At 42.0% G+C, this 27,373-nt stretch overlaps 1 protein-coding gene across 3 annotated transcripts in view; it reads right to left on the bottom strand.

Annotated features, from left to right (window-relative positions):
- LOC106092615 (serine-rich adhesin for platelets) overlaps positions 1-27,373 on the bottom strand; it is a 536,371-nt gene that overhangs the window by 25,146 nt on the left and 483,852 nt on the right. For 2 of the 3 annotated variants that reach the window (XM_059364612.1, XM_059364614.1), the window contains exons 5-11: positions 11,312-12,170; positions 9,574-11,246; positions 8,821-8,976; positions 7,319-8,747; positions 4,533-4,715; positions 4,105-4,466; positions 3,714-4,032 (exon numbers count right to left, since the gene is read on the bottom strand). In XM_059364612.1, the coding sequence (XP_059220595.1) occupies positions 3,714-4,032; positions 4,105-4,466; positions 4,533-4,715; positions 7,319-8,747; positions 8,821-8,976; positions 9,574-11,246; positions 11,312-12,170 (4,981 nt within the window). The remainder of the gene's footprint in view (positions 1-3,713; positions 4,033-4,104; positions 4,467-4,532; positions 4,716-7,318; positions 8,748-8,820; positions 8,977-9,573; positions 11,247-11,311; positions 12,171-27,373) is intronic. The other variant, XM_059364613.1, reaches the window with a different exon arrangement.

The following is a 27,373-nucleotide window of genomic DNA, read 5'->3' as shown; positions in this document are numbered from 1 at the left end:
GCAACGTAAATGCCTTGATAAACCTTGCCGTTTGATCCCCGTAAACAGTGAACGTTCGTGGTCACTGCAGCGTAAAAGCTTTGGTAAACTTTGCCGTGTGAGCCCCGTACACAGTGAACTTTCATGGTCACTGCAGCGTAAAAGCTTTGGTAAACTTTGCCGTGTGAGCCCCGTACACAGTGAACTTTCATGGTCACTGCAACGTAAATGCCTTGATAAACTTTGCCGTGTGAGCCCCGTACACAGTGAACTTTCATGGTCACTGCAACGTAAATGCCTTGATAAACTTTGCCGTTTGATCCCCGCAAACAGTGAACTTTCGTGGTCACTGCAACGTAAATGCCTTGATAAACTTTGCCGTTTGATCCCCGTAAACAGTGAACTTTCGTGGTCACTGCAACGTAAATGCTGTGTTCAACTTTGCCGTATGAGCCCCGTAAACAGTGAACTTTCATGGTCACTGCACCGTAAAATCTTCGCTAAACTTTGCCGTTTGAGCCCCGTACACGGTGAACTTTCGTGGTTCATGGGCAAATTTGCACTTTACCGACCGTTTTGATGTACCATAGTGTTATAGACACGCTTGTAGCCCACGCCTTTAACTCGGACTGCGCCGACCCGAAAAGGCTTCCAAGTTTAACCAAGGTTTAACCAAATTTATTTAAGGCAATCTTCTAGTATTCACTGCCAAATCGTCGGTTATTTTATTCCCCCTGACTCCGCTATGGCCTGGAACTGGGATCGTGCCCTACTCAGAGAAGGCGTTAATCCTTTTCTTAGACTCTAAGACCTTAATGTGTGACGACGGAAGTCGCTGGCTCGTTTCCGTCCACATTTGTGTCCCATTTGTGTAAAATGTTAATGAATTTTGGATTTTTTTAAATGAATTGTTTAACTATTAATAAATGAATTATAATTTCGCTCAGTGTAATCATTTAATGTCAATTAATTTTCGCAGTGTAGGTACTTATTTCAAAGATGAATTATTTTTTTCACAGTGTATGTTTTTAACTGCAATGGAACTATTTTTCACAGTGTACCTTGCCATTGCATTTACTTCTATTTTTCTCTAAGTGTACGTCCCAACCGATCTTAGAACGTATATATCTATATAGTGAATTTTACCATGTACCTTAATTAGACTTTATGCAAGCAGGCAGTGATTTCCCGAAAAGCATCGGTAAATTTGGCCGTTCGAACCCCGCAAACAGTGAACTTTCGTGGTCACTGCAACGTAAATGCCTTGATAAACCTTGCCGTTTGATCCCCGTAAACAGTGAACGTTCGTGGTCACTGCAGCGTAAAAGCTTTGGTAAACTTTGCCGTGTGAGCCCCGTACACAGTGAACTTTCATGGTCACTGCAGCGTAAAAGCTTTGGTAAACTTTGCCGTGTGAGCCCCGTACACAGTGAACTTTCATGGTCACTGCAACGTAAATGCCTTGATAAACTTTGCCGTGTGAGCCCCGTACACAGTGAACTTTCATGGTCACTGCAACGTAAATGCCTTGATAAACTTTGCCGTTTGATCCCCGCAAACAGTGAACTTTCGTGGTCACTGCAACGTAAATGCCTTGATAAACTTTGCCGTTTGATCCCCGTAAACAGTGAACTTTCGTGGTCACTGCAACGTAAATGCTGTGTTCAACTTTGCCGTATGAGCCCCGTAAACAGTGAACTTTCATGGTCACTGCACCGTAAAATCTTCGCTAAACTTTGCCGTTTGAGCCCCGTACACGGTGAACTTTCGTGGTCACTGCACCGTAAAAGCTACGTTACACTTTGCCCCGGTATTCGTGCACCATAACCACCCAAGACAGCTCCCGACCGTTCGTACTCTGACGCAACAACCGACGGAACCTGACCCCGACTTTCTCGACGGGTAACCCTGACGAACCCCCCAACGCCACCGTTCCGCCTGGAAGTGCTGACTCCAGCTGCCCCGTAACCAAACCACTGGCCGTTGGCCTCAACCTAGCATCCGTGTAGGAAGTACTGTACCAGGCTTTCCACTTCGTCCTCCTGCACCACTCAGCATCGACCCGCGCTGCTGCCCAAATCACCGTCCCGTGAGTGCCATTCTCGACTTCCAATGTGATACCCTACCGCAGGCCATAACCGCCGCCCAGCCAAGTCCCAGCCGTGAACTGGGCGTCTGTGTTCGGAAAAGTACCGTCCTAGGTCTTCACCCACACGGTGTAGCTGTGGGCTAACACACCTCGGAGATTGGGGGCCTTTTCCAGGTCTCCACCGACATCAACCAACCACTACCCATTTTGGCCCGCATTTCCGAGTGCCGTCCCAGGCCTCGGCGTTAAGTATTCGCCTTTATACACTAACTATTGTTATAGCCCAAACTCAAATAAACAGATTGTGGAATGCCAAACAAATTCCGTGTTCTCTACTCTAGTCTCGGCAAATATAAATTTCTGTGACGAACCCTTCCCCCGCGAGTTATACCCCAGCACACGAGGGGAAACCTGTCGTTACAACTGTACAGATTCTTATTGACGTGGGGCCAGTTTACTGTGCGTCGACTTCCTCAATCATTTCGTGATCGCCCAGATCTCTACTTGCAGGACTTGCTATGGTTATGCAGTCGGAACAGATCTTAGTCTCTGGAATCCCAATTTAGAACCCCAGGCCAACGGTGTCCTTTAACTTTGTTCCAACTGTGTAGCATGAACTTCTAGATGGCAATATCAGAGTTCCGTCAACCAAAGACTGTGCCGTTGGCAGCAGTGACTCCCGCTTAACCTTAGGTGTCACCTCAGGTAGCCGTTGGCATTTCAGGTAGCCGATGGGAAACCTCTTCCATTCCTTCCAGGTTTCCTATGGTCGCTTCGACAATATGATGGTGTGACCAACTCCTATCTTTCATAGCCTTAAGTCTAATAGCCACAGTGGCTGCCTCACACTTAATCTGTACGTATATGGCTCATATATCTAGAATAGTTTTCAATTCCCTAGTGGGCGAGGGTTTCATCGCCCCTCCTACGCCAAGAGAACATGTTCTCTGAACCTGTGGTATTATATTTACGTTCCACCTCTTCTCCATCGCCGTAAGTTTTGATCCAATCACGCTGCTGTAGAGCCAGAGGACTTTCTTCGGCTTCAAACCCCATTGCGAGCCTACACTCGGTACGCTCTCGCTCTCGTGTCGCTTCAAATTCAGTTTCCTAATCAAAATCACTTCTCAGTGTTTGTCCTTGTTAGATATCAAAATCGTTCTGTTGAGAAAACACTCTTCCCCGTGAACAGGCAGATTTCAGTTTTCGCTGAGTTTACAGTCAGACCCCTAGGCCCAGTCGTATGCCATCTCGGCACTTCTACCTAGCTGATTCGGATCCCTAACCGTTAAAAGTATTAGAATATCATATGCGTATCGGACGGCTTCAGAACCCTCCTTAGTCAGCATCCGTGATAGGTTAGTTATGGTGGTCACCCATATGAGTGGCGATAAAATCCCCCCTGTGGCGTGCCCTGTGAAACATTCTGCCATTCATTCCTACTGTTCTCAACTACTCCACCAAAAATTTTCAATATTTGTATAAATTAATTGATGTCCCATCCACAACATTTAAAAGTTACCATAAAATCACTACACATTTTTCAAACAAGTTCAAGGGAAGAGTAGCCCATTTCCCTTTCTTCATTTTTCTCTGCCGCCCTTAAAAGTATATTCCCTTTTTCCCATCTCAAACGTAATCTCACCTGGCAGATGTTGTGTGGCTTGTGGTATACTGGCTTGTCGCTGCATACGTTGCATCTGTTGTTGCTGGTTTTGTTGCTGCTGTTGTTGGAATACATTGCCAGCTCCATAGGGAGACTGAGGCGATGGTGAATTGGGTGTGGGTGTAAAACCGCTATCGTTGGTTTGAAATGAATTCTGACGCTGGAGGCCGGCTGCAGAGGGAACCTGTGGTCCACCACCGCCGGGACCAGTGCCTTGGGGCCCAGCGCCGCTGGGTGAATTCAAGCCTCGTCCTCGTTGTTGTTGTTGGTATTGTCTAGCATTGTAAGGACTAACTCCCTGAGAGAAAAATGAAACAAGTACAAAGATAAAAAAAACTGACTTCAAACTTCGATATGACAAAGCTCTTACCTGTAATTGTGCACTCAACATGGGATTATGTTGTTGTAATGAATGCCCTCTTTGTTGTGGTGTAGTTGGTCCTCCTCCTGCTACCACGCCAACGCCAACGCCTACTCCTGCCCCCGCAGCCTGACCCCATTGTTGCGCTGCAGCATTGGGATTCAAGCCTGGTGAAGGTATACCCGCACTACCCGGTGTATTTGGACCTCCCGCCCCAAAATGCGGCTGACGCGGTGATAGCTGGGCAGCACTGGCTCCCTGAAATGCGGCCATTTGTTGATGCTGTTGCTGCACTGAAGCCTGTTGAGACAATTGCTGCTGTTGTTGGGGTGACAAACGTTGACCGGTTTGGGCATATTGAGGTCCATAGCCTGCAAGAAAAGTATTAAAAGTTAATAAAATTCTGAACTTTTGATGTTAATGGGAAATCTTCGTACCAGGATTAGATTGAGGACTAAAGGGAGCATTACGCTGACCAGGACTCAATTGTTGCTGCAGCATGGTTTGGGCAAAATTCGGACTTAATTGCGAGTCGGGAGGCATGTTTGTGCGTGATAGGGTGACATTGGGTGCCACGGTATTGAGCAAGGTACTTATATTGTTGAGGCCAGGATTGAGACCTTAAGGGGGAGAGAGAGAGAATAAAAGATTAATTTTTAAAATTGAATATTTCAACCTTTAACACAAAACCCATCATTTTATCTTGACTTCCCCATTATTAACACTATTCAATCCCCACCTTGTCTGTATCCTATCCTCAAGTCATCTTTTAGTTTATCCACGTTTTATGCTCATCTCATCTTCAACTTTTCCTCATACCCATCTCATCCTCTTCCTATCCCAATAAACCTCATGCTCATGTCAATCTCAGCCTGCCTCACCTCGTTGCACTATTTAATACTCTTTTCATCACATCGTCACCCGTGTCATTCTGATCTCATCATTCTTTTTTCCATCCAAATCCTATCTGCAACTAATCTTTAGTGCTTCCTTATCTTATACCTATCCCTTCCTGATCCCTTTCTCATTCCTCCTTTTAACTTCCTCATCCCATCCCATCTCGTCAAAAACTTTACCATATTGCAATCATTCGTTTATTCCATATCGCTTTCAAAACGCCTTCTTTTGGCATCCTCGTTTTTTATCCTCACTTAATTATCACCCATCTTGATCCCATCGTTTCCTCGTCAACCTTATCCTATCCTTATCCTATCCTTATCCTATCCTTATCCTATCCTTATCCCATCCTTATCCTATCCTTATCCTATCCTTATCCTATCCTTATCCTATCCTTATCCTATCCTTATCCTATCCTTATCCTATCCTTATCCTATCCTTATCCTATCCTTATCCTATCCTTATCCTATCCTTATCCTATCCTTATCCTATCCTTATCCTATCCTTATCCTATCCTTATCCTATCCTTATCCTATCCTTATCCTATCCTTATCCTATCCTTATCCTATCCTTATCCTATCCTTATCCTATCCTTATCCTATCCTTATCCTATCCTTATCCTATCCTTATCCTATCCTTATCCTATCCTTATCCTATCCTTATCCTATCCTTATCCTATCCTTATCCTATCCTTATCCTATCCTTATCCTATCCTTATCCTATCCTTATCCTATCCTTATCCTATCCTTATCCTATCCTTATCCTATCCTTATCCTATCCTTATCCTATCCTTATCCTATCCTTATCCTATCCTTATCCTATCCTTATCCTATCCTTATCCTATCCTTATCCTATCCTTATCCTATCCTTATCCTATCCTTATCCTAACCTATCCTTATCCTATCCTTATCCTATCCTTATCCTATCCTTATCCTATCCTTATCCTATCCTTATCCTATCCTTATCCTATCCTTATCCTATCCTTATCCTATCCTTATCCTATCCTTATCCTATCCTTATCCTATCCTTATCCTATCCTTATCCTATCCTTATCCTATCCTTATCCTATCCTTATCCTATCCTTATCCTATCCTTATCCTATCCTTATCATATCCTTATCCTATCCTTATCCTATCCTTATCCTATCCTTATCCTATCCTTATCCTATCCTTATCCTATCCTTATCCTATCCTTATCCTATCCTTATCCTATCCTTATCCTATCCTTATCCTATCCTTATCCTATCCTTATCCTATCCTTATCCTATCCTTATCCTATCCTTATCCTATCCTTATCCTATCCTTATCCTATCCTTATCCTATCCTTATCCTATCCTTATCCTATCCTTATCCTATCCTTATCCTATCCTTATCCTATCCTTATCCTATCCTTATCCTATCCTTATCCTATCCTTATCCTATCCTTATCCTATCCTTATCCTATCCTTATCCTATCCTTATCCTATCCTTATCCTTATCCTTATCCTATCCTTATCCTATCCTTATCCTATCCTTATCCAATCTTATCCTATCCTTATCCTATCCTTACCTTATCCTTACCTTATCCTTATCCTTATCCTTATCCTATCCTTATCCTATCCTTATCCTATCCTTATCCTATCCTTATCCTATCCTTATCCTATCCTTATCCTATCCTTATCCTATCCATCTCCTATCCTTATCCTATCCTTATCCTATCTTTTTCCTATCCTTATCCTATCCTTATCCTATCCTTATCCTATCCTTATCCTATCCTTATCCTATCCTTATCCTATCCTTATCCTATCCTTATCCTATCCTTATCCTATCCTTACCCTATCCTATCCTTATCCTTATCCTTATCCTTATCCTTATCCTTATCCTTATCCTTATCCTTATCCTTATCCTTATCCTTATCCTTATCCTTATCCTTATCCTTATCCTTATCCTTATCCTTATCCTTATCCTAATCCTTATGCTATCCTTATCCTATCCTTATCATATTCTTATCCTATTCTTATGCTATCCTTGCTATTCTCTTATCCTTTCCTTATCCTTTTCTCATCCTATCCTTCTTTTCACACTCATCAACTTCTCAATTCATCCTCATCTTTTACCACTGTTGAAACCACTACCCGTCACATCACATCCCATACCATCCTATCCCTAACTTCTTGCCATCCTCTCTTCATCACTCATCATATCCTCATCTCCAACCATCTTTGTTTCAACTTTCCCTTTACCTCAAATCCTTTAGCATTTTATCCTCCTCCCATTCTCACATTCCTTGCTTATTCTTGCTGTTTTCCCTCTGGCTCCCCACCCCTTTTCCCTTCATTTCTACTTACACAACTGGTCATTACGCGCCGTTGCATTTTCCGGCACCAGCATACGCTGCTTCTGTTGCTGTTGCAACAAACGCTCCTTATGCTGTGCTATCTGCTGATGCGGAAAGGGACGATAGCGTTGCTGGGCCAATGTTGGCATTACACCGCCACCCGGTGTGGCTACCGCATTCATGGGCGCTCGCCCCCTAGTAGGATAGTTGGGTGGTGGTCTTTGGAAATTTTGATTAGCTCTCATATTTTCAAGGACTTGCATATGCATGGCCTGTTGCTGCGCCGTCAAATTGCCACCACTACCGCCACCACCCAAACCTGCTAGCATACTTCCGGGATAGGCAGGCGGTTGTAGTTGTGAATGATGTTGTTGCTGTTGCATTTGCTGCTGTTGTTGTTGCTGCTGCTGCTGTTGTTGTTGTTGTTGTTGCTGTTGATGCTGCTGCAGTTGCTGTTGCAACATTTGTTGGGTTGTCTGGGCAGCGGCCATTGTCATGGGCCCCGATCTAAATGCAGAGGATTCCACCATCAAGGATTTTTGTATCTCGCTAATGGCCAAACGCTCATTGATCTGTTGCGCTGTTAGACCCGGATCATCAGGCACATAGTCCATAACGCTATCCAGTATCTTGGATAATTCCTGATCGCCATCCACCAGCATAGCCGAGGTGGATGTGTTGGAGGAGGTACCCGTGGTTGCACTAGAATTTGAGGTAGCTGTTGTTGTTGAAGGAGCTGTGCTTAGGGGCGGCATGGCAAAAGGATTGTCTCCCGTTGTAGATGACGAGAAATCCATTTGACCTCCTTGCTGAGAATGAGATTGCTGTGAGAGGCGTTGTAAATTCGAGCCCATCACAGGGGACTCCAGACCCTGTTGTTGTTGTTGTTGCTGCTGCTGCTGCTGTTGTTGTTGTTGTTGCTGTTGACTGAGGTAGACATCGGAAGGCTGTTGTTGCTGTTGCTGTTGCTGCTGCTGCTGCTGTTGCTTAAGACTTCTTCCTCGTCCCGGCCCACCACCACCCACACCACTGCTGGCCATTGTTGTTATGGTTGAACTTTTGCCCGGCATCAAACCCATGGTCGCTGTTGCGCCACCACCCAGCGAGGAGGTAACTCTCCCCACACTGCTGGGCACCTTGTCGGGTATGGTCTTGATGACAGGCGGTATATTCATGGTAATATTCTTTGGCGGATTACTTAAGAGACGTGCAAGCATTTTATTACTCTCACACAGTTTTGAGGGGCGATCATCGGATCTCTTGGCCGACAGACCATCATCGGGATCATTAAGCGAACGTTTACGTGTCATAGCCGGATCACCTTGATGTTTGAGTATGCGTCTTAGATCTTGGGGTTCATCTTTGATGCGCACCATATCACCAGAACGGCTCATTGAGGACATGCCCTTGTTGTTCTCATCGTCTTCAGATTTGAGTAACTGTGGTAGAGGCAGAGAGAGAGAGAGATTTTCATTAAACTGAGAGACATTTTTCGCAAAAGATAAGACTTACCGATAATAACATGGGATTACTAGAATTGGCCTGCTTCTGCATACCGCCTGGGCCAAACATGCGTGAAGTTCCCATGCCAGCAGAACCGGGGCCCATTTTGAACATGCCACCTAGGCTGGCCTGTAATCCTTCCTTATCATCCTCTTGCTTGTAAAACTATGAAACGAGAGAGGGGGAGGGAAAGACAAACAAAATGGGTTAGAGGCATAATATACAAATTAAATTAAGTTCCTAGACCCCGCTAGGGTACAGGTGCCCAGATTTTCTTATTGCCACCCTTAGGATTAAAAACGATGGAGCGAATTCTATCACTCTGGTCACAGGAGCACCTATACCGCAATTTCTGGTCGCCTAGTAGACCATTCTGACAGGGCCGCGCTGTTTGGACCCAACAATTCCTTATAGTCCGATCTATATAAGAACATCACTTGCATGACCAACCAACCCCGATGCCCAAAGTACCCGTAGGCTGGTCCAATTTTGACCACTTCTGACAGAACTGCCTATTTGCCTTGGCTCCGGCAATACTTCCGAACTTCTTAAGGATATCAATAACAGGACTTAGCAGATTGCCTCTGTGGTTAGCCATCACGCTAGCCTCTAATAAGGCACCGACGCATCACATAGCACGAACTCCCAATGGTGAACCCGTTAACTTGCTGAATCGATGTTCAGAAGAGGCACCCAACGGCCAAAATCCCTTAACATTCTATCTTACAAACTAAATTCCTCTTCTAGTGTTATGTTACTTACTTCTTTCTTCCTTACCTTCATCAAATTATCCTTGTCATCGCTATCACCACCATGCAAAGATGAAGCTGATGAATGCGCTTTGTTGGTAAGTAAATTTCTTAGGCGTTCCGATTCTGTGGGTGGATGGTGTTGAGGGGTATTTTGAGACTGCTGACTTTGTTGTTGCTGCTGCTGTTGCTGTTGTTGTTGCTGGGGATTTAGACCCATGCCGGCAGGGCCTCCATTACCAGAGCCTCCTCCTACTCCTCCTCCTCCGGCTCCCCCAACACCCATCATCATATTATTTTGGCCTGCACTTCCAGCACCACTAACACCGCCACCTCCATTGGGGAGATTTCCCGCCATGTTCGTGTTACTATTGGTGTTGTTGTTGCTATTATTATTGTTGTTATTATTGTTGTTGTTATTATTCATATGATCCTTGTCCAACTTCTCACTACTACTATCAAAGGAATGAAAACTGAAGGCGCCAAATGGTCCACCTCCTCCGCCACCCGATTGACTGGCATTCGATTGAGGCGAGGGTAAACTAGCAGCCGAATGAGATGATAGCTGATACGGTGTTGAGGGCGAGGGACAAATGGCAGGACTAAAACCATGACCCGCCGACGGCGGTCTTGGCGTACTCACAGGCGTTGTTACAGAGGCTCGAGAATTTGGTCTTGAATCATTCCATGCCGACACGGAAGGATCAATCTCAAATGAGGAATGTCGCAAGTCGAAATCAAATTCGTTGCTGTAAAACGAAGGACCTTCGTGACCAGCAGGAGAGGCGGTAAAGGAGTTAACTATCGATGATGCATTGTTGGAGGCAACGCCCGAGGTAGTAGCTGTTGAGGAAGTTGTTCTCTGCGAGCCCATGCCCGAGCCATTGGGACCCGAACCGCCACCGCCGTTGCCATTGATGACAGCCGATGTCATTAGCGGCCCACCCACGCTTATTGTCTGCGTCGAGTGCTGGGGCATGCCACCGCCTCCTCCGCCCACCAAACCACCCAGCGCGGAGACATTTACCAGAGGCGATGATACCGAATTATTGTTGACCAACGAATCCATGGACAAATTGGACACCAATGATGATACCAAAGAGGAGCCTGGTGACATGGCCGACATGCCTGTGGTCAAGAGACCCCCATTGCCGCTTAGCATGCTGGTATTGTTGCTGTTCATATCATTTTCGGCATTCAACAAAGTCTGCACGGACATTATGAAATCACTCTCTCCAGGAGTGTGATTGATAAACAGTCTCGAATTGGCCTTAACATGGACATAGACATCCGGCGTACCCAGACACAGGCGAAAGGGCTTCGATATAACATTGGATATGGGCGGGTTAATGCCCACAGCGCTGCTGGGCGATTGTGAGGCATTGATGGCATTAACGCTGGCTGCAGAATTCTGCACATCGCAGAGATGTGACTTTAAAGCTGACAAATCCTGAGGATGGCAGATATCGTGCAGCAGGCGACCCATCCATTGGTTCAAATGCTTCTTATAGGGCTCCCTTAGGGTAGTGGCATCGAGGGTGATAATTTTGCCGTGAATATCAAGCTTGAAGGTGACCTGTTCAATGGTAGGATGCTGCACATGTTGTTGGATATTCATTTCCAGCGGCGACTCATCCTCGGGTCGAGTGATGAGGCAAAGAACAGAGGAGGCCGATTCAGCATCGTCTGCAAAGGGGAAATAAAGAGAAAAATTATTGCATTAAAGTCGGAATGTTTTACAGTCTGCATACCTTTAACCGGTGCCGCTATTAAGACTACCTCCTCATATTTGGGTTTTTGGTCCATAGAATTACTATCATTATTTGTGGTCGTTGTTGAAGAACCTGAGGTTTGTGTTGACGAACGCATATCCTTGACTAACATGCGGACTTTTGTTGAAATGCTGCGTTTCGCTTTGCCTCCAACGCTGCCGCCGACTCCCCCACTACCATTGTGATCGTCTGCATCACCCAAACCCCAGCCGGAGTTCAAATCGTGCATGCTGCCACCGGCACTGCTGGCCGAACTGCTGTTCCCACCACCACCACCACTGCCAGTGTTGCCACCAACGCTAGTCGCACCAAAGGTTGTTGACATATTATTTATGATGGGATCCAATTTGGCATGATCGCCCGGGTACAGGTACATATACAATGGTCGACGATATAGCTCTTGCTTCTCATAACCAATCAATTCGCGTATATTCTGAGTACAGGACTCTATAATGCCCTCGGCATTCACCTGCAGCAATACCCAGCCCACAGATGAGATGTAATGCTCTAAAGCTTCAAAATACGCCGATATCTCAGGCACTTGTCCATTCAGCAGTGAGGGTTCGGGCAGTGGTGGTTCTGTGGAGGAGACTTCACCCTGTTGTACCGGATGTATTGAACAATTATCGGTGGCACAACGACTGCAACGGGTTGAGGTTGTTTGGTTGTTGTTGTTGTTGCTATTAGGGGTATTGTTGTTCGTACTAGTTGCAGTGGCTGTGGCAGAAGTGTTAGAAGACGATGACGACAACGACGATGTTGTTGTGGCTGATGTGGTGGTAGCTGGCGTTGAGGAGGATATATCACGACTTTGGCCTTTGTCACAAATATCACGATACTAAAATGAGAAGAGAAAGAGAGAAGGGAAATTAGCAAGAGAAATTTAGAGGCAATGATCTGGAACAGGAACTCCACATATTGTATAATGTGAGGGCCTTACACTTTAATGCATGACATGGTAAAAATAAGGTAATTTAGATTTTTTTATTTAATTCTTCAATGTTATCGCAACTAGGTTTTCATAAGCAACCGACCTATAGCAGTGCCATCTAGTGGATTAGATGAAGCGCCATCTATGGGTTCATCTACAATTACCTAAGACCATATGCTATCGACACAGCTGTAATACGATAGCAACATGTCTATAACAACAGAACATCAGCGACATCTATGGGTTAATCTATTACATACTGAGTATGACTAAACCAACCAGTCATGGTGCATAGCGAAATGATAGTATTCCAGGTAGGAAACTTTTCAATAAAGGACAGTAAGCAGCTCTGGCGAAATTTTCGTTACCATAAGAAATGCAATGACATATTCTAAGCGGAATTTTCGTTACCGATAATGTTACTAAAAAATTTCGCTTACAGGTACGCAACTCAATTGAAATCTTCTTTGCGTACCCTGTTACGCGTAACAGGGTGACATTATATGCATTTAAGAAGTTTTTCCTGTAATTACGAATGAAAATGTATGTCATACATGAGATAAAGTTAGGTGCAAATAAAAGCGATAAAATTTGGTACACATGTGCTTTATTAGCCAAAAACTATTGGGTTGCCCAAAAAGTAATTGCGGATTTTTCATACAGTCGGCGTTGACAAATTTTTTCACAGCTTGTGACTTTGTAATTGCATTCTTTCTTCTGTCAGTTATCAGCCGTTACTTTTAGCTTGCTTTAGAAAAAAAGTGTAAAAAAAGTATATTTGATTAAAGTTCATTCTAAGTTTTATTAAAAATGCATTTGCAAATGCAAATTTTTCCCATGAACATTCCACTAAGGAACAGGGCCAAACTTCTCACATATCAATGAGTGCAGTCCAATTCAAGTTTTAAGCTCAATGATAAGGCGCCTCCTTTTTATAGCCGAGTCCGAACGGCATGCCGCAGTGCGACACCTCTTTCGAGAGAAGTTTTACATGGCATAGTACCTCACAGATGTTGCCAGCATTAGGAGGGAAAAACCACCGTTGAAAATTTATTCTGATGGTCTCGCCAGGATTCGAACCCAGGCGTTCAGCGTCATAGGCGGACATGCTAACCTCTGCGCTACGGTGGCCTCCATTAAAAGTGCATTTACTTTCTTTTAAAAAATCCGCAATTACTTTTTGGGCAACCCAATATTAGAATTCGGGCAAAACTAAAAATCTATGTTTGTCGCCATCATGTATTGTACACAACTATTTTTCGGTGGCGATATAAATGTGTTGGCTGCAACCGAAAATTTCGATAGAAGTGCATACCCAACTTTAGCCAAAAATGATTAAAAATCGTGCAGAATTATTAAACGATGTTTATCGCCATTTTGTAGTCTACTATTTTTTCTTTGGAGACATAAATGTATTGGCTGCTAGCGAAACTTTCGTTTGAGGTGCGTACTCCACTTAAAACAAAAAAGAAGAGAGAGAGAGAACACTGTTGAAAGTTGGGTTGAATACCGTGGAACCTTGAAGAAAGAGACAAAAAAAGCAAAGACAATATGCTGGGAAACTTTTGTGCAAAGAGTTGAGGGGTATTAATAAGTCCTAGTTACTGCATTAAGTGCTCTCTAAGTCCATGCTTGAGCTGAGAAACTACTTTAGGACTTTTGACGAGGATAACTCGATGTCCTTAGACCTTATAGGTGGGCCAGTCTCCAGCAGGCAGAGATTTTTAACTTAGATATTCCATCCTCTTTTTTGTGGTTGAAGTATGGGGCCAGAATCTGCAGACGGCATGCCGTGAGAAGTGCCTGCTAGCGGCACAGAGGGAAGCGGCTCTTAGGATAATATTATCCTATCGAACAGTGGCGGTATCCCCTGCCCTCGCAATAGCTGAAATCGTCCTAATGGAAATACAGGCCATGGAGTGGACCAGGCTCTGCGCCGCGAGGTGCAACCGCCTGATGAGAGACAGGGAGATTCATACGGACCATGCATGGGCTATATGAGAGAAGACTATCGAATAATGGCAACAAAGGTGAAAAAATGAAAGCCGAACTAGCGAACGGCAAAAATAGATGACCAGAGATCAAGTGTCAGGAGAGCCGAGTCAAGAAGGTAGTAGTAATTAGATACGTCGAACAACTACCTCGCAGAAGCAAGATGGACATGGACGCAGCGGGATAGAGTATGAATGTAGTGGTCTCGACGCCATCACAATGAAAATGAAATGGATAATTACTAGACGTAGGGTCCAGCTAAAAGTAATGCAAAAGCGGTTCCGAGGTTAAACTTATACCCGAAGTTGACACAGGGAAGGGTGACAGGAGGAGCGGCTCAAGAAGGCGGTGTTTAGATATACCGAAGAAGTACTGCGCTGGAAATGGTGGAGCTGAACGAAAAGGCGTAGCGTATGCATACGGAGATCTGAACGCAGACAAAATGAAGATCAAATGGATAATCACCAGACATGGAGTCCATCTCCAAGTAATGCGAAAACGGTTCCGAGGTGGAACTTATCCACAGGGTGAAACTGGATTTTTAGCCTATAGTACATTTGGAAACATAATGATAAAGAATGGAACTCTACAAGGGATACGCATTCCTTACAGAAACCGGGTCACATGTACAACTGTGGAAGACTGCAAAATACCATGGCCTGTTTCTTCTGTCTTCGAGAAGGAATGCAGAAGAAAGGAACAGTAAGGCAAAGTGCACCTTCTACTGCACTATAAAGTTAGTTTAGTCTATCAAGCGTCGGAAACAAGGGCTTGCTAAAATCCACATTGACATCAATATTCAAAATTCTCCCACAATGTTTTCGCTTAGAGTTTAGAAAATCTGCCTGCTGATGGTTGGCGGTTATGGCCACAGGAAAAACCGAGTAGAGTTTTGTGGCACCAAGAATGATTTAAGATTCAAAGTCGGGATACGCAATCCTAATAGGGAAGACTGGACTGACATTGCTGGAAATTAGAAAGCGATCCAAAACCCTCCTTGAAGCTACTTGACCGGGTTGAGAGGAGAGCGATGGTGTTGATCGGCGATGGTAAGGTATCCGACTCTATTGTTTCCCTTGAGCTTCGTCGACCATTACCACACCATTATCGTAATAACACGTTTTTTGCCCAAATCTGTCTCACTACTAACGACCTCCAGAAATTGAAAACAAATGTGAATAAATACTACTCCCTCCCTCCCCTCCCCACTCCCTACTACCTGATTCCTGATTTTCCATTCGCCAACGCAATGCATTGCACGTAAAGGGGACATCCCCTACTTTAAATATAAACAAGTAAAAAGGCGTTAAGTTCGGCCGGGCCGGACTTTGGATACCCACCACCTCGGGTAAACATGTAAACCGCGTTTCGTCACAATGCGGCGAAAATGCATAATTTATGCCCCCATAGCAGCTTTATCGAAATAGGGTCCGATATGGACCAAATTCTACACGGATATTTGCTGGTCTAATAAGTACAAGTCATTGTTCAATTTTGCAGAACAAAATCCTGGTCTTTTTGGTAGCCATATCCAAATATAGGCAGATATGAACTATATACGACACGGATGTCGAAAAGTCTAACATAAGTCACTGTGTAAAATTTGAGCGAAATCGGATTATGAATGTGCCTTTTATGGGGCCAAGACTTTAAATCGAGAGATCGGTCTATATGGCAGCTACATCCAAATCTGCACCAATCTGGTCCGAATTGGTGAAGGATCTCGAAGGCCCCAACACAACTCACTGTCCCAAATTTCGGCGAAATCGGACAATAAATGAGCCTTTTAAGGGGCCAAACTCTTAAATCTAGAGATCGGTCTATATAGCAGCTTTGTCTAAATCTGGACCGATCTGGGCCAAATTATAGAAAGTTGTCGAAGAACCTAACGCAACTCACAATCCATAATTTCGGAGAAATGGGCCAATAAAAGAGCCTTTTATGGGCCCAAAACCTTAAAACGAGAGATCGGTCTATATGGCAGCTATTTCCAAAACTGGACCGATTTATACCATATCGCAGAAAGATGTCGAGGAGCCTTACTTAACTCACTGTCCTATATTTGGCGAAATCGTACAATAAATGCGCCTTTTATGGGCCCAAGATCGGTCTGTATGACAGCTATATCCAAATCTGGCACGATTTATACCATATCGCAGAAAGATGTCGAGGGGCCTAACTTAACTCACTGTCCCAAATTTCGACTTACTGTCCAAATTTTAGCTAAATCGGACAATAATGTCGCCTTTTATGGGCCCAAGACCTTAAATCGCGAGATCAGTCTATATGGCAATCTAGACCGATCTGGGCCAAATTGAAAAAGGATGTCGAAGGGCCTAACACAACTCACTATCCCAAATAAATGTGATTTTTATGAGCCTATGACCCCAAATCGGTGGTTTTGTCTTTATAAGGGCTATATCAAGATATAGTCCAATATAGCCCATCTTCCAACTTAACCAGCTTATAGACAAAAAAAGAATCTGAGCAAAGTTTCAGCTTAATATCACTTTTTTTAAAGATTTTTGCGTGATTTCACCAGACAGACAGACGGACATGGCTAGAGCGTCTTATAGGGTCGGAAATGGATATTTCGATGTGACGACACAAGTTCAACATTTACTGCCTGTTTCACTAATTTTTTTTTACTCAAGTGAGTCGAGTCACTCACTCCAACATCTGTTTTTCCTTTATGAAATCCGTTGGTTTGACACAAGGGCGAATGATAGTCACTCATTTTCAGTGACAAAAAGTTAGTGAAACAGGCAGTTAAAGTTTTATTTTACATTTAGGCGCAGTATGCATCACATGGTGGCAAAAAAACGAAACATTCGTTTAACACATCTGTCACACTTTTGGCTAAAAAAGTACGCATTTATCAAAATTAAGCGTTATTTTGTAAAAATAAATCCATAACGTGATGCAAAAAATTATCAAAGCAATTATTTTCTTGCAATCAAACCAAAAAACAAAATATTCAATGTCACCCTGTAATACACACAGCAAACACAACATTTCGCTTAGAATATGTCAATGCGTATTTTATGGCAACGAAAATTTCGTTTGAGCTGCATACCGCCCTTAAGGTATTTTCATGTTTCAATAACATTTTTGCTACTTGTTTTTAAAATAAAATGCTATTTCTTTATTGTTTTTTGTTTCTCTGACGTTTGTTGTTTTTTTTAGTATTATGAAATTCACAGTAGATGAATCAAAAATGAGGTAGTAATTTCACAATCATACCTAAAGGGAACCCAAGAGAGTGCAATAGAGAAAGAGATTTAGAAGAGTAGGAGAGGCTTTGACAGCAAAAGCAAAACAACAACAATGCTACAGTGAACCACGCGCATTGTAATACGAGCCACTAAACCGCCAAAAAGTCCAAAATTTCCAAACAGTCATTCACAGTACAAAAGTTAAATAAACAACACTATTTGAATATGATACGAATATCGTATCTATGTATTGTCGTTATATGGTGGTGGGTTTTAGGTTGATTGACGAAAAAATGCATACCAGTCATAAAATTTGTCAATATTTTGCATATAAATCCAGTATAGTAGGGTGGAACGAAACAAAAGTGAAGTTAGAAAAAATATTACAGCAATAAAACAAAAAATAAAAATTTTTGTGGTAATGAAATTAAATAAGCAATGGCTCCCACTGATCTCATGCTTTGAATGGCAGAACATGGGCAGAATATAAACAAAGTAGGAGCAAATGAGTGTAATGTTTTTATACACTTTTAAATATATAGATCAAAATTTAAGAACTGGCAGTTAGTTCACCTTTAGTCACGGCTTCCCAGCAGAAAATTTCCAATGGGGATAAAAAAATTACAAATTTTGCCCATGAAAATTTCACAAAGGAACAGGAGCAAACTTCTCACACATCAATAAGTGCAGTCCGTTTCAAGTTTAAGCTCAATGATAAGGGGCCTCCATTTTATAGACGAGTCCGAATGGCGTGCCGCTATGCGACACCTCTTTGGTTGTGAGGTTTCTACATGGCATAGTACCTCACAAATATTGCCAGCATTGGGAGGCCTGTACGGCACGGAATTGCTGCGACAGTCTTAGGACGAAAGAAGATCCTCTCTTGTCAGAGGGTGGCAATGCTGGCTTGCTTGCCTCGGTGTAGGACTGTTTCGCCAGATGCACTACAGGTATTGCTTGGCGCGCCCCGCTTGATTTACTCGTGAGTTACATGGTCGTTCTTTATAGTGTGAAAAAAGGGAATTCCATTAGTGCGTGAGGATTAGCTCACCGCTTCTGAGCTTGCAGATGAGGATGTTAGGCGACTCAAGGCACTCCTTTTGGAGCGTCTTGATGATAGGTGGAAAACTTCAAGGAAGATCAGTGACAATGGTCGAGTGACTTATGAATTTATTCGTGACGCGACGTTCGTACGAAACCGCCCGGACTTTGGTTTCGGCCAAAGTCTGGACTTCATACTGACGGGACATGGCTTCTTTAATGCATTTTTGCATCAGAGGAACTTGTCCGCAACTGATCTGTGCGACTGTGGGAGACCTGAGGACTGGAGGCATGTACTGACAGAATGCCCGTACTATGTGGACATTAGAGATTTAGGCGCGATGGGAACTTGCGAGGCGGTGTGGGATTTTAGTAGGGCCCTTTAAGACAAGACTACTGTCGCAAGGCTGGCATCTTTTCCCGGCAAATATTTCTTAGGAGACGGAAAAGACTTAGTGGAGGCATAAATACCCGCTAGTTATCCAAAACGAGATGTTGCTGTACCGGCGCGACCGAGTGATTTGGCGCTGCGTACACATGGTCTGGCACCTGCCTTGCCCATGTTGATGCTGCGGCGTTTGCCCATCATTGTTTCCCGTAGCTTTTGTGGTTGTGTTCGGTCATCCGTGAGGGTGCCCGCGTTGATTGTGAGTCCCATGTTGAAGCGGCAACATACATCGTCCTGGGTTGTTGATAGACGCATTGTATTCACCCTTGGGCCTCGCAGGTTTGGGCCGAGATGGCAGGCATATGCATTAAACACGATATAAGTCTCGCCAGGACCCGAACCGAGGCATTCAGCGTCATAGGCGGAAATGCTAACCTCTGCGCTACGGTGGCCACCGATCGGGGATCGCTTCAAAAAAAAAAAAAGAAACGGGAACCGTTCGATGTCTATGGTTATTTGATAAATTTTCGATGAGTAATGAATTTTTATCTGAAGTTGGATTAGACCCGTATCTAAGGAGTTACAAGCATTTTAAGTTTGAAACGAAAAGTTTGAAATTTTGATGATTTCATTTTCGAATTACCAAAAATTTATATACCCTCCATACTCCAACCCAGGCGTTCCAACCCAGCGTTCAGCGGACATGCTAACCTCTACGCTACGGTGGCCTCCGATCGGGGATCCAAAAATTTATATACCCTCCATACTCCAACCCAGGCGTTCCAACCCAGCGTTCAGCGGACATGTTAACCTCTGCGCTACGGTGGTTTCCGATCGGGGATCGCTCCAAAAAAACGAAGGGCTTTTAGCAAACGGAAACCGTTCGATTTCTAAGGTTATTTGGTAAATTTTCGATGTGTAATGAATTTTTGCCTGAAGTTGAATTAGATCCGTATCTAAGGAGTTACAAACATTTTAAGTTTAAAACGAAAAGTTTGAAATTTTGATGATTTCATTGCAGAATTACCAAAAATTTATATACCCTCCATACTCCAACCCAGACGTTCGGCGCCATAGGCGGACATGCTAACCTCTGCGCTACGGTGGCCTCCGATCGGGGATCCAAAAATGTATATATACTCCAACTCGAACCCAGGCGTTCAGCGCCTAGGCGAACATGCTAACCTCTGCACTACGGTGGCTTCCGATCTGGGATCGCTCCAAAAAAACGAAGGGCTTTTAGCAAACGGGAACCGTTCGATTTCTAAGGTTATTTCGTAAATTTTTGATGTATAATGAGCTTTTGCCTGAAGTTGGATTAGATCCGTATCCAAGGAGTTACAAACATTTTAAGTTGACGAAAAGTTTGAAATTTTGATGATTTCTTTGCAGAATTACCAAAAATGTATATACCCTCCATATTGACTCACTCATTTCGTTTGTAACACATCGAAATATTAGTCTAAGACCCCATAAAGTTTAAAAATTCTTGATCGGCATGATCTGTGGACTAACAATCATACGGGTTGCTTGAAATTTTGCACAAATACGTCCTATTAGTGTAGGTGCCGAATGTGATCTGAATCAGTTCATAACCTGATATGGATCCCATATAAACCGATCTCCCGAATGCATTTGTTGAGCCCCTAGAGGGCGTAGTTCTTGTCAGATTTGGCTGAAATTTTGCAAAACGACTTCCCTTGGATGTTGCAGACCATAGTCGGATACGAATTGCGTCACATAGGCTCTATTCTTGGCATAGTTGTTGTTTCAGCCAAATCGTATAATAATAACGCCTTCTAGAGGCTCAAAAAGTCAAGATTCGAGATCGGTTTTTATGGCAGCTATAACAGGTTATGGACCGATTTAGACCATACTAAGCACAGTTGTTGGAAGTCACAACAAAACACCTCGTATCAGTTCTTCAAGGTGTTACAAACGGAATGACTGGAGTAGTATACCCCCCATCCCATGGTGGGGGCATAAAAACAAGTGGATAATTAAAGAAATTTGGCCGATAAGATAAAAACCTATCACAGCTGTTTTGGTTGTCATGCAATGTTAATGACTTGCATGATGATTTGCGAAAAACATCAGAAGGTGGTCTTGTGGTCATTAAAAGAGAATCCATTCTACTATGAAACGCAAGCTAATAGGTCTACAAAGCAGCCAAAGTTAAGTTTAAAATGTGAGTTGTAGATTATTAATTCTTCTAGAGGCTCAAACATTTTTCAAAAAAAGGTATCGCGACTATATTTTATCACCATTTTTTTTTTTGTTTTTATACTCACCACCATAGGATGGGTGACATACTAATGTAGTCATTCCATTTGTAACACCTCGAAATATTGACCTGAGTCCCTATAAAGTATATTAATATATTCTTGATCGTCTCGATATTCCGGGTCAATCTAGCTATGTCCGTCCCACCGTCTGTCACGATAGCGTTCGAACAAATAAAGATAACCGCTTGAAATTTTGCACAGATAATTATTATCGATGTAAGTCGTTGGGTTTTTGAAATGGGCCATATCGATTCTGATTTGGGTATAGACCCTATATAAACCGATCCCCAGTTTGGACTTCTTGAGCCCCTAGAAAACTCAATTTTCATCTGATTTTGCTGAAATTTGGCACAAGGACTTTGGGTCTAACATCCGATGTCAGTGGCGAATATATTCCAAATCGGTCCATAAAGTGTACGGATACCCGGATTTGATTTCTTGAGCCTCTGGAAGCCGCAGTTTTCATCCGATTTGGCTAAAACTTGGCACAAGGACTTCCGTTCTGACTTCCACCACCATTGCCGAGTATGATGCGAATCGGTCAATAAATTGATATAGCCCCTATATAAACCGATCTACGGATTTGACTTCTTGAGCCCCTACAAGCCTAAGTTTTCATCCGATTTGCCTGAAACTTGGCACAAGGACTTCGGTTCTGACTTTCAACATCATTGCCGAGTATGAAGCGAATCGGTCAATAAATTGATATAGCCCCTATATAAACCGATCACTGGTTTTGATTTCTTGAGCCCTTAGAAGCCGCAGTTTTCATCCGATTTGGCTGAAACTTGGCACAAGGACTTCGGTTCTGACTTTCAACATCATTGCCGAGTATGATGCGAATCGGTCAATAAATTGATATAGCTCCTATATAAACCGATCTTTGGATTTGACTTCTTGAGCCCCTAGAAGCCTCAGTTTTTATACGATTTGGCTGAAACTTGGCACAAGGACTTCCGATCTGACTTCCAACATTAGTGCCGAGTATGATCCGAATCGGTCAATAAACTGATAAAGCCTCTATGTAAACCTATCTCCGGATTTGACTTCTTGAGCCCCTAGAAGCCTCAATTTTCATCCGATTTGGCTGAAACTTGGCACAAGGACTTCGGTTCTGACTTTCAACATCATTGCCGAGTATGATCCGAATCGGTAAATAAACTTATATAGCTCCTATATACACCGATATCCGGATTTAACTTCTTGAACCCCTAGAAGCCTCAGTTTTCATCTGATTTGGCTGAAACTTGGCACAAGGACTTCCGTTCTGACTTTCAACATCATTGCCGAGTATGATGCGAATCGGTCAATAAAGTGATATAGCCCCTATGTAAACCGATCTCCGGATTTGATTTCTTGAGACCCTAGAAGCTTCAGTTCTCATCCGATTTGGCTAAAACTCGGCACAAGGACTTCCGTTCTGACTTTCAACAACATTGCCGAGTATGATGCGAATCGGTCAATAAATTGATATAGCCCCTATATAAACCGATCTCCGGATTTGACTTCTTGAGCCCCTGGAATCCTCAGTTTTCATCCGATTTTGCTGAAATTTGGCACAAAGTCTTCGGTTCTGACTTTCAACATCATTGCCGAGTATGATGCAAATCGGTCAATAAATTGATATAGCCTCTATGTAAACCGATCTCCGGATTTGACTTCTTGAGCCCCTAGAAACCTCAATTTTCATCTGATTTTGCTGAAATTTGGCTCAGGGACTTCCATTCTAACTTCCAACATTAGTGCCGAGTATGATCTGAATCGGTCTATAAAATGATATAGCCCCTATATAAACCGATCTCCGGATTTGACTTCTTGAGACCCTAGAAGCTTCAATTCTCATCCGATTTGGCTGAAACTTGGCACAAGGATTTCCGTTTTGACTTGCAACATCATTGTCGAGTATGATCCGAATCGGTCAATAAATTGATATAGCCCCTATATAAACCGATCTCCGGATTTGACTTCGTGACCCCTTAGAAGCCTCAGTTTTCAACCGATTTGGGAGAAATTTGGCTCAGGGACTTCCATTCCAAATTCCAACATCATTGCCGAGTATGATGCGAATCGGTCAATAAATTGATATAGTCCCCATATTAACCGATCTCCGGATTTGATTTCTTGAGGGTCTAGAAGCCTCAGTTTTCATCCGATTTGGCTGAAACTTGGCACAAGAACATCCGTGCTGACTTCCAACATCAGTGCTGAGTATGATGCGAATCGGTCAATAAACTGATATAGCTCCTATATAAACCGATCTCCGGATTTGACTTCTTGAGCCCCTAGAAGCCTTAGTTTTCATCCGATTTGGCTGAAACTTGGCACAAGGACTTCTGTTCTGACTTCCAACATTAGTGCCGAGTATGATCCGAATCGGTCAATAAACTGATATAGCCTCTATGTAAACTGATCTCCGGATTTGACTTCTTGAGACCCTAGCAGCCTCAGTTTTCATCCGATTTGGCTAAAAATTGGCACAAGGACTTCCGTTCTGACTTCCAACATCATTGCCGAGTATGATTCGAATCGGCAAATAGACAGGTGTACCCTCCATATAAACCCGATTCCCGAATTTGACTTCTTGAGCCCCCTAGCAAATTTTTAGCCGAATCCATGGAGGTGGGTTCCCAAGATTCGACCCAGCCGAACCTAGCACGTTTTTATTTGTTTTTCTAACCCTAAGTACATATACATATTCACTACACCCCAATAATATTTATTATTTTTCCACAAATATAAACTACGTAATTTTTTTTCGAATATGATCCATAGTGGAATTAAGGTTTTATGAGAACGGATTTGTGTTCATTTTTTATTTTTGTATTTTTTGTGTTGTTGTTTTTTTTTCATTTTTAATTTAATTTTTTGAGAACACTAGGCATTGATTTTTTTCTGGAAAACACACTCATTGATTTATATGGCCACTACGTTTAAATAATTCATTTATATATTCTTTGTATAACCTGGTCTTATAGCACAGCACAATTGTGGAATTTAAAAATATTTTTTTGGACTAATTTTTTAAAAATCAGATTTTTAATTCATATATTATTAAGAATTATTTTGTATTTTTTTAATTTTAAAAAATTTTGGAATTTTAACTTTTTTCATAAATTGGTTTTTGGTTTGTAAAAATTTTTGAAAATTATCTTAGCACAGGCGTTAGCATGTCCACCTTTGACGATGAACGCCTGCGTCCGAAACCTGACGAGAATAGCAAAAACATTTTTCAGCAGCGGTTATTTCTTCCTAATGCTGGCGACATTATGCCTTGCAAAAACTGCTCCCCAAAGAGGTGGACACGGCTATAAAAGCAGGTCACTTATCATTGAGCTGAAATCTAAATCGGACAACACTCATTCATATGTGAGAAGTTCGGCACTGTCCCTTAATGTTTATGGGGCGATTTGTTGTTCTTATATCTTCTATTTTAAGGCTCCAGATATACACTGATAGAAAATTTACGGTACTTTTCCAAAACCGCCTGGTATTATTTTGTTCGCGTCATCGGCAAAGATTTTTAATACCATTTGGTATCAATTCAATACCAGACAAAGAAGGCTATTAAGAATTGACGGCGTCACATTTGTATTCTTGTCATCGGGCCAGAACTGTTGTTGAGCTTTGTACTTAAAATATTGACGCCGCACAGTGGGCCAAATGGCAAAAAAATTGGAAATAAGTCTACAACTTTTTATCTGTTGATTTTAGCCATACAAAATGTTCTAGACATTTGTAGAGGAGGACATAGGCTTTCAGAAAAGTGCTGTTGTTGGTCCATATCTTTAATACAGGGTGAGCTACAGGGTGTCAAAGTTGACCACTTTTGACTTCTCCAAGCTTCTGGGGGCCATAACTTTTGATCTACTCAACCGATTTACATGATTTAGGACTCTAGAGAAAGAGCTTGACAAGATCTAAAAAACTTATGCATAAAGTACCATGCCATCGTGTACTGTTAAGGAGTTATGAATTGTTTAATTTTAAAATATGAAAATTTGGCCTTGGTTTTTTTCAGTGTTTTTTAAATAACTCCGTCAATTTTAAAGCTATAAACTTCATACTTCACACAAATTATGCCAGCATATGTGTGCATAAAATACAAAAGGAATCACGTGAATATCTTTGGCGGTTTAAAAATGGCATCGTTTTCAATATGAAAAATATTTTTTTTGTCAAAAAATTGCAAAATTTTTCAAAAAAGATACTCCCATTTCCTTTAAGTTTTCGCAAACTTTGGCCATCAAAGCATTATCATTTCTTTCCATTTTCACAAAGTCGAGGTATTAAGAAAAGTTTTAAGTGCTAATTTGGCTAATTTCGATATCAAACAACACCGTTATCTTAAGACCAAAATGGCCAATTTTTTTACTAAACTTCAAAAGTTTCTCACTGGAAAAAAAGTTCCACGGGGATTTTTTCGCTTTTTTTGAACTTAAATGAAAGCTTAAAATGTTCCCAACATTTTAAGGTATGTCTCGCCATATCCTAGCCATAAATGAGATCGTAGCGATCAAAATACTGAAAAAAGTCAATTTTCAAGTAGTGCTATATTCATTGCTAAAAAACAAGTATTACGTCACATTTTATTGCAAAGATGTTAAATAAACTTTTATTTGGTAACACTTCTTCTACAAAACACAAAAAGAATCATGGAAATATCTCTATTCTATTCCATTTTATGGAACCGGCAATAAAAAAGTCAATTTTTCAAAAAAGTCGAATTTCCCAAATTTTGTTTTTGTTGTCCTAATTGCACATGACACACTATAGCCATATTTACGCAACATACCTTATCGTAAAGGAAATTTTCATACCTTTCCAACGATGTATAAAACATTTCTCAACTCGGATTCTATCTACTCTAAAATTCATTTACACCTTATTAAACTCTATATAAAAATGTCTATTTGTGAAATGGAACCTTATATGGGGCCTACACTAAAACATTGATAGATTTGCCCAGGGTTTACAATACAAATGTGTTAGAATAAAAAAAGGTCTCCTGCCAAAGTTTAAAAAAATTGGAATAAAAATATGTGTTTTAGAGCGAAAACACTTCGCATCGGCGTGCGTTTGTATAGTACCTACATCTATTTTTAATGTAAGCTGATGATTTTTGAATAAAAAGTAACCTAGAAATATACCTGCATATATATATATATATTTGTGTTAAGATTTGATGCAGACAAATGTTACCTGTTTCGCTATGTCGAATTCCCAGGAAATCCACCGTATCAATGAATGTGAAAAAACCTACCCATAAAAAATTCATTGTCATTTTTTTTAACCAAATTCGAGTCCAGGTAAATAATTATAGAAGAGTAAGTAAAAAGAGGCACTTTGGACCCCTTTTTACGATTGCGTCTGATACCTGAAATGGGTCATTAATTGTGAATATATTGCATAAATATTTGAACAAAATCCAAATTTTCTTCATTATATTTTGTAGAGGCGTAAAGGACATTTATAAGTTATGGAAGTCATACTGAAGTATTCCACTCTTTCGAAAATTGTATGGGACATCAAAAATGATTCCAAATCCTACACGGAGTCATTTAAGGAACTTGTTTACACTTTGGACCACATATATGGAATAAGGCTAAATAAAGACGCTTTAGACAAACTTGAAAAATTCTACAAATCATTTGAGAGAAGGTTGCCAGAATGTTCATTCGCAAAAATCAAGTTTTTCAAAATGTATGAGAAGTGGCTGAAATCGGATCTACTTATTGAAATTAAACCGCTGATTCCCGGCCGGCCTAGCAAAGCATACGACGAAGTTACGGAGAAAACCAAAAAGAAAAAACAAGAGGAACTATTGGCGGCACATCCGCCAAATTTAATAAAAGATACGTTCAAAACAGCATTGTTAAAAACACAACCAAAAAATGTTGGACGAATTGTCGATGTTTTACCATTAGCATCTCCGAAAAGGGTAAAGAGAATGGTAGAAAGTATTCCAACTCCAAAATCGACTACAGAATTCACGGAGGAAGATGCACTGGCCCTGATTTTGAACCTAGGCCTCTCAAGAAACAAATACTCAACAATGAGGAAGGCTCTTCGTGAAAAAGGATGGGGTTGTTTACCCTCAAAACATAAATTGTACAACACCAGGACGAAAATGGTGCCATCAAATATATACGTGGACGAATTAAAAGCAAGAGTGAAACTTGCTGATCTTGT

The sequence above is a fragment of the Stomoxys calcitrans genome, chromosome 3 (genome assembly GCF_963082655.1).
Source record: "Stomoxys calcitrans chromosome 3, idStoCalc2.1, whole genome shotgun sequence".
Taxonomy (NCBI): domain Eukaryota; kingdom Metazoa; phylum Arthropoda; class Insecta; order Diptera; family Muscidae; genus Stomoxys; species Stomoxys calcitrans.
This window is presented reverse-complemented; position numbering and strand designations above follow the sequence as displayed.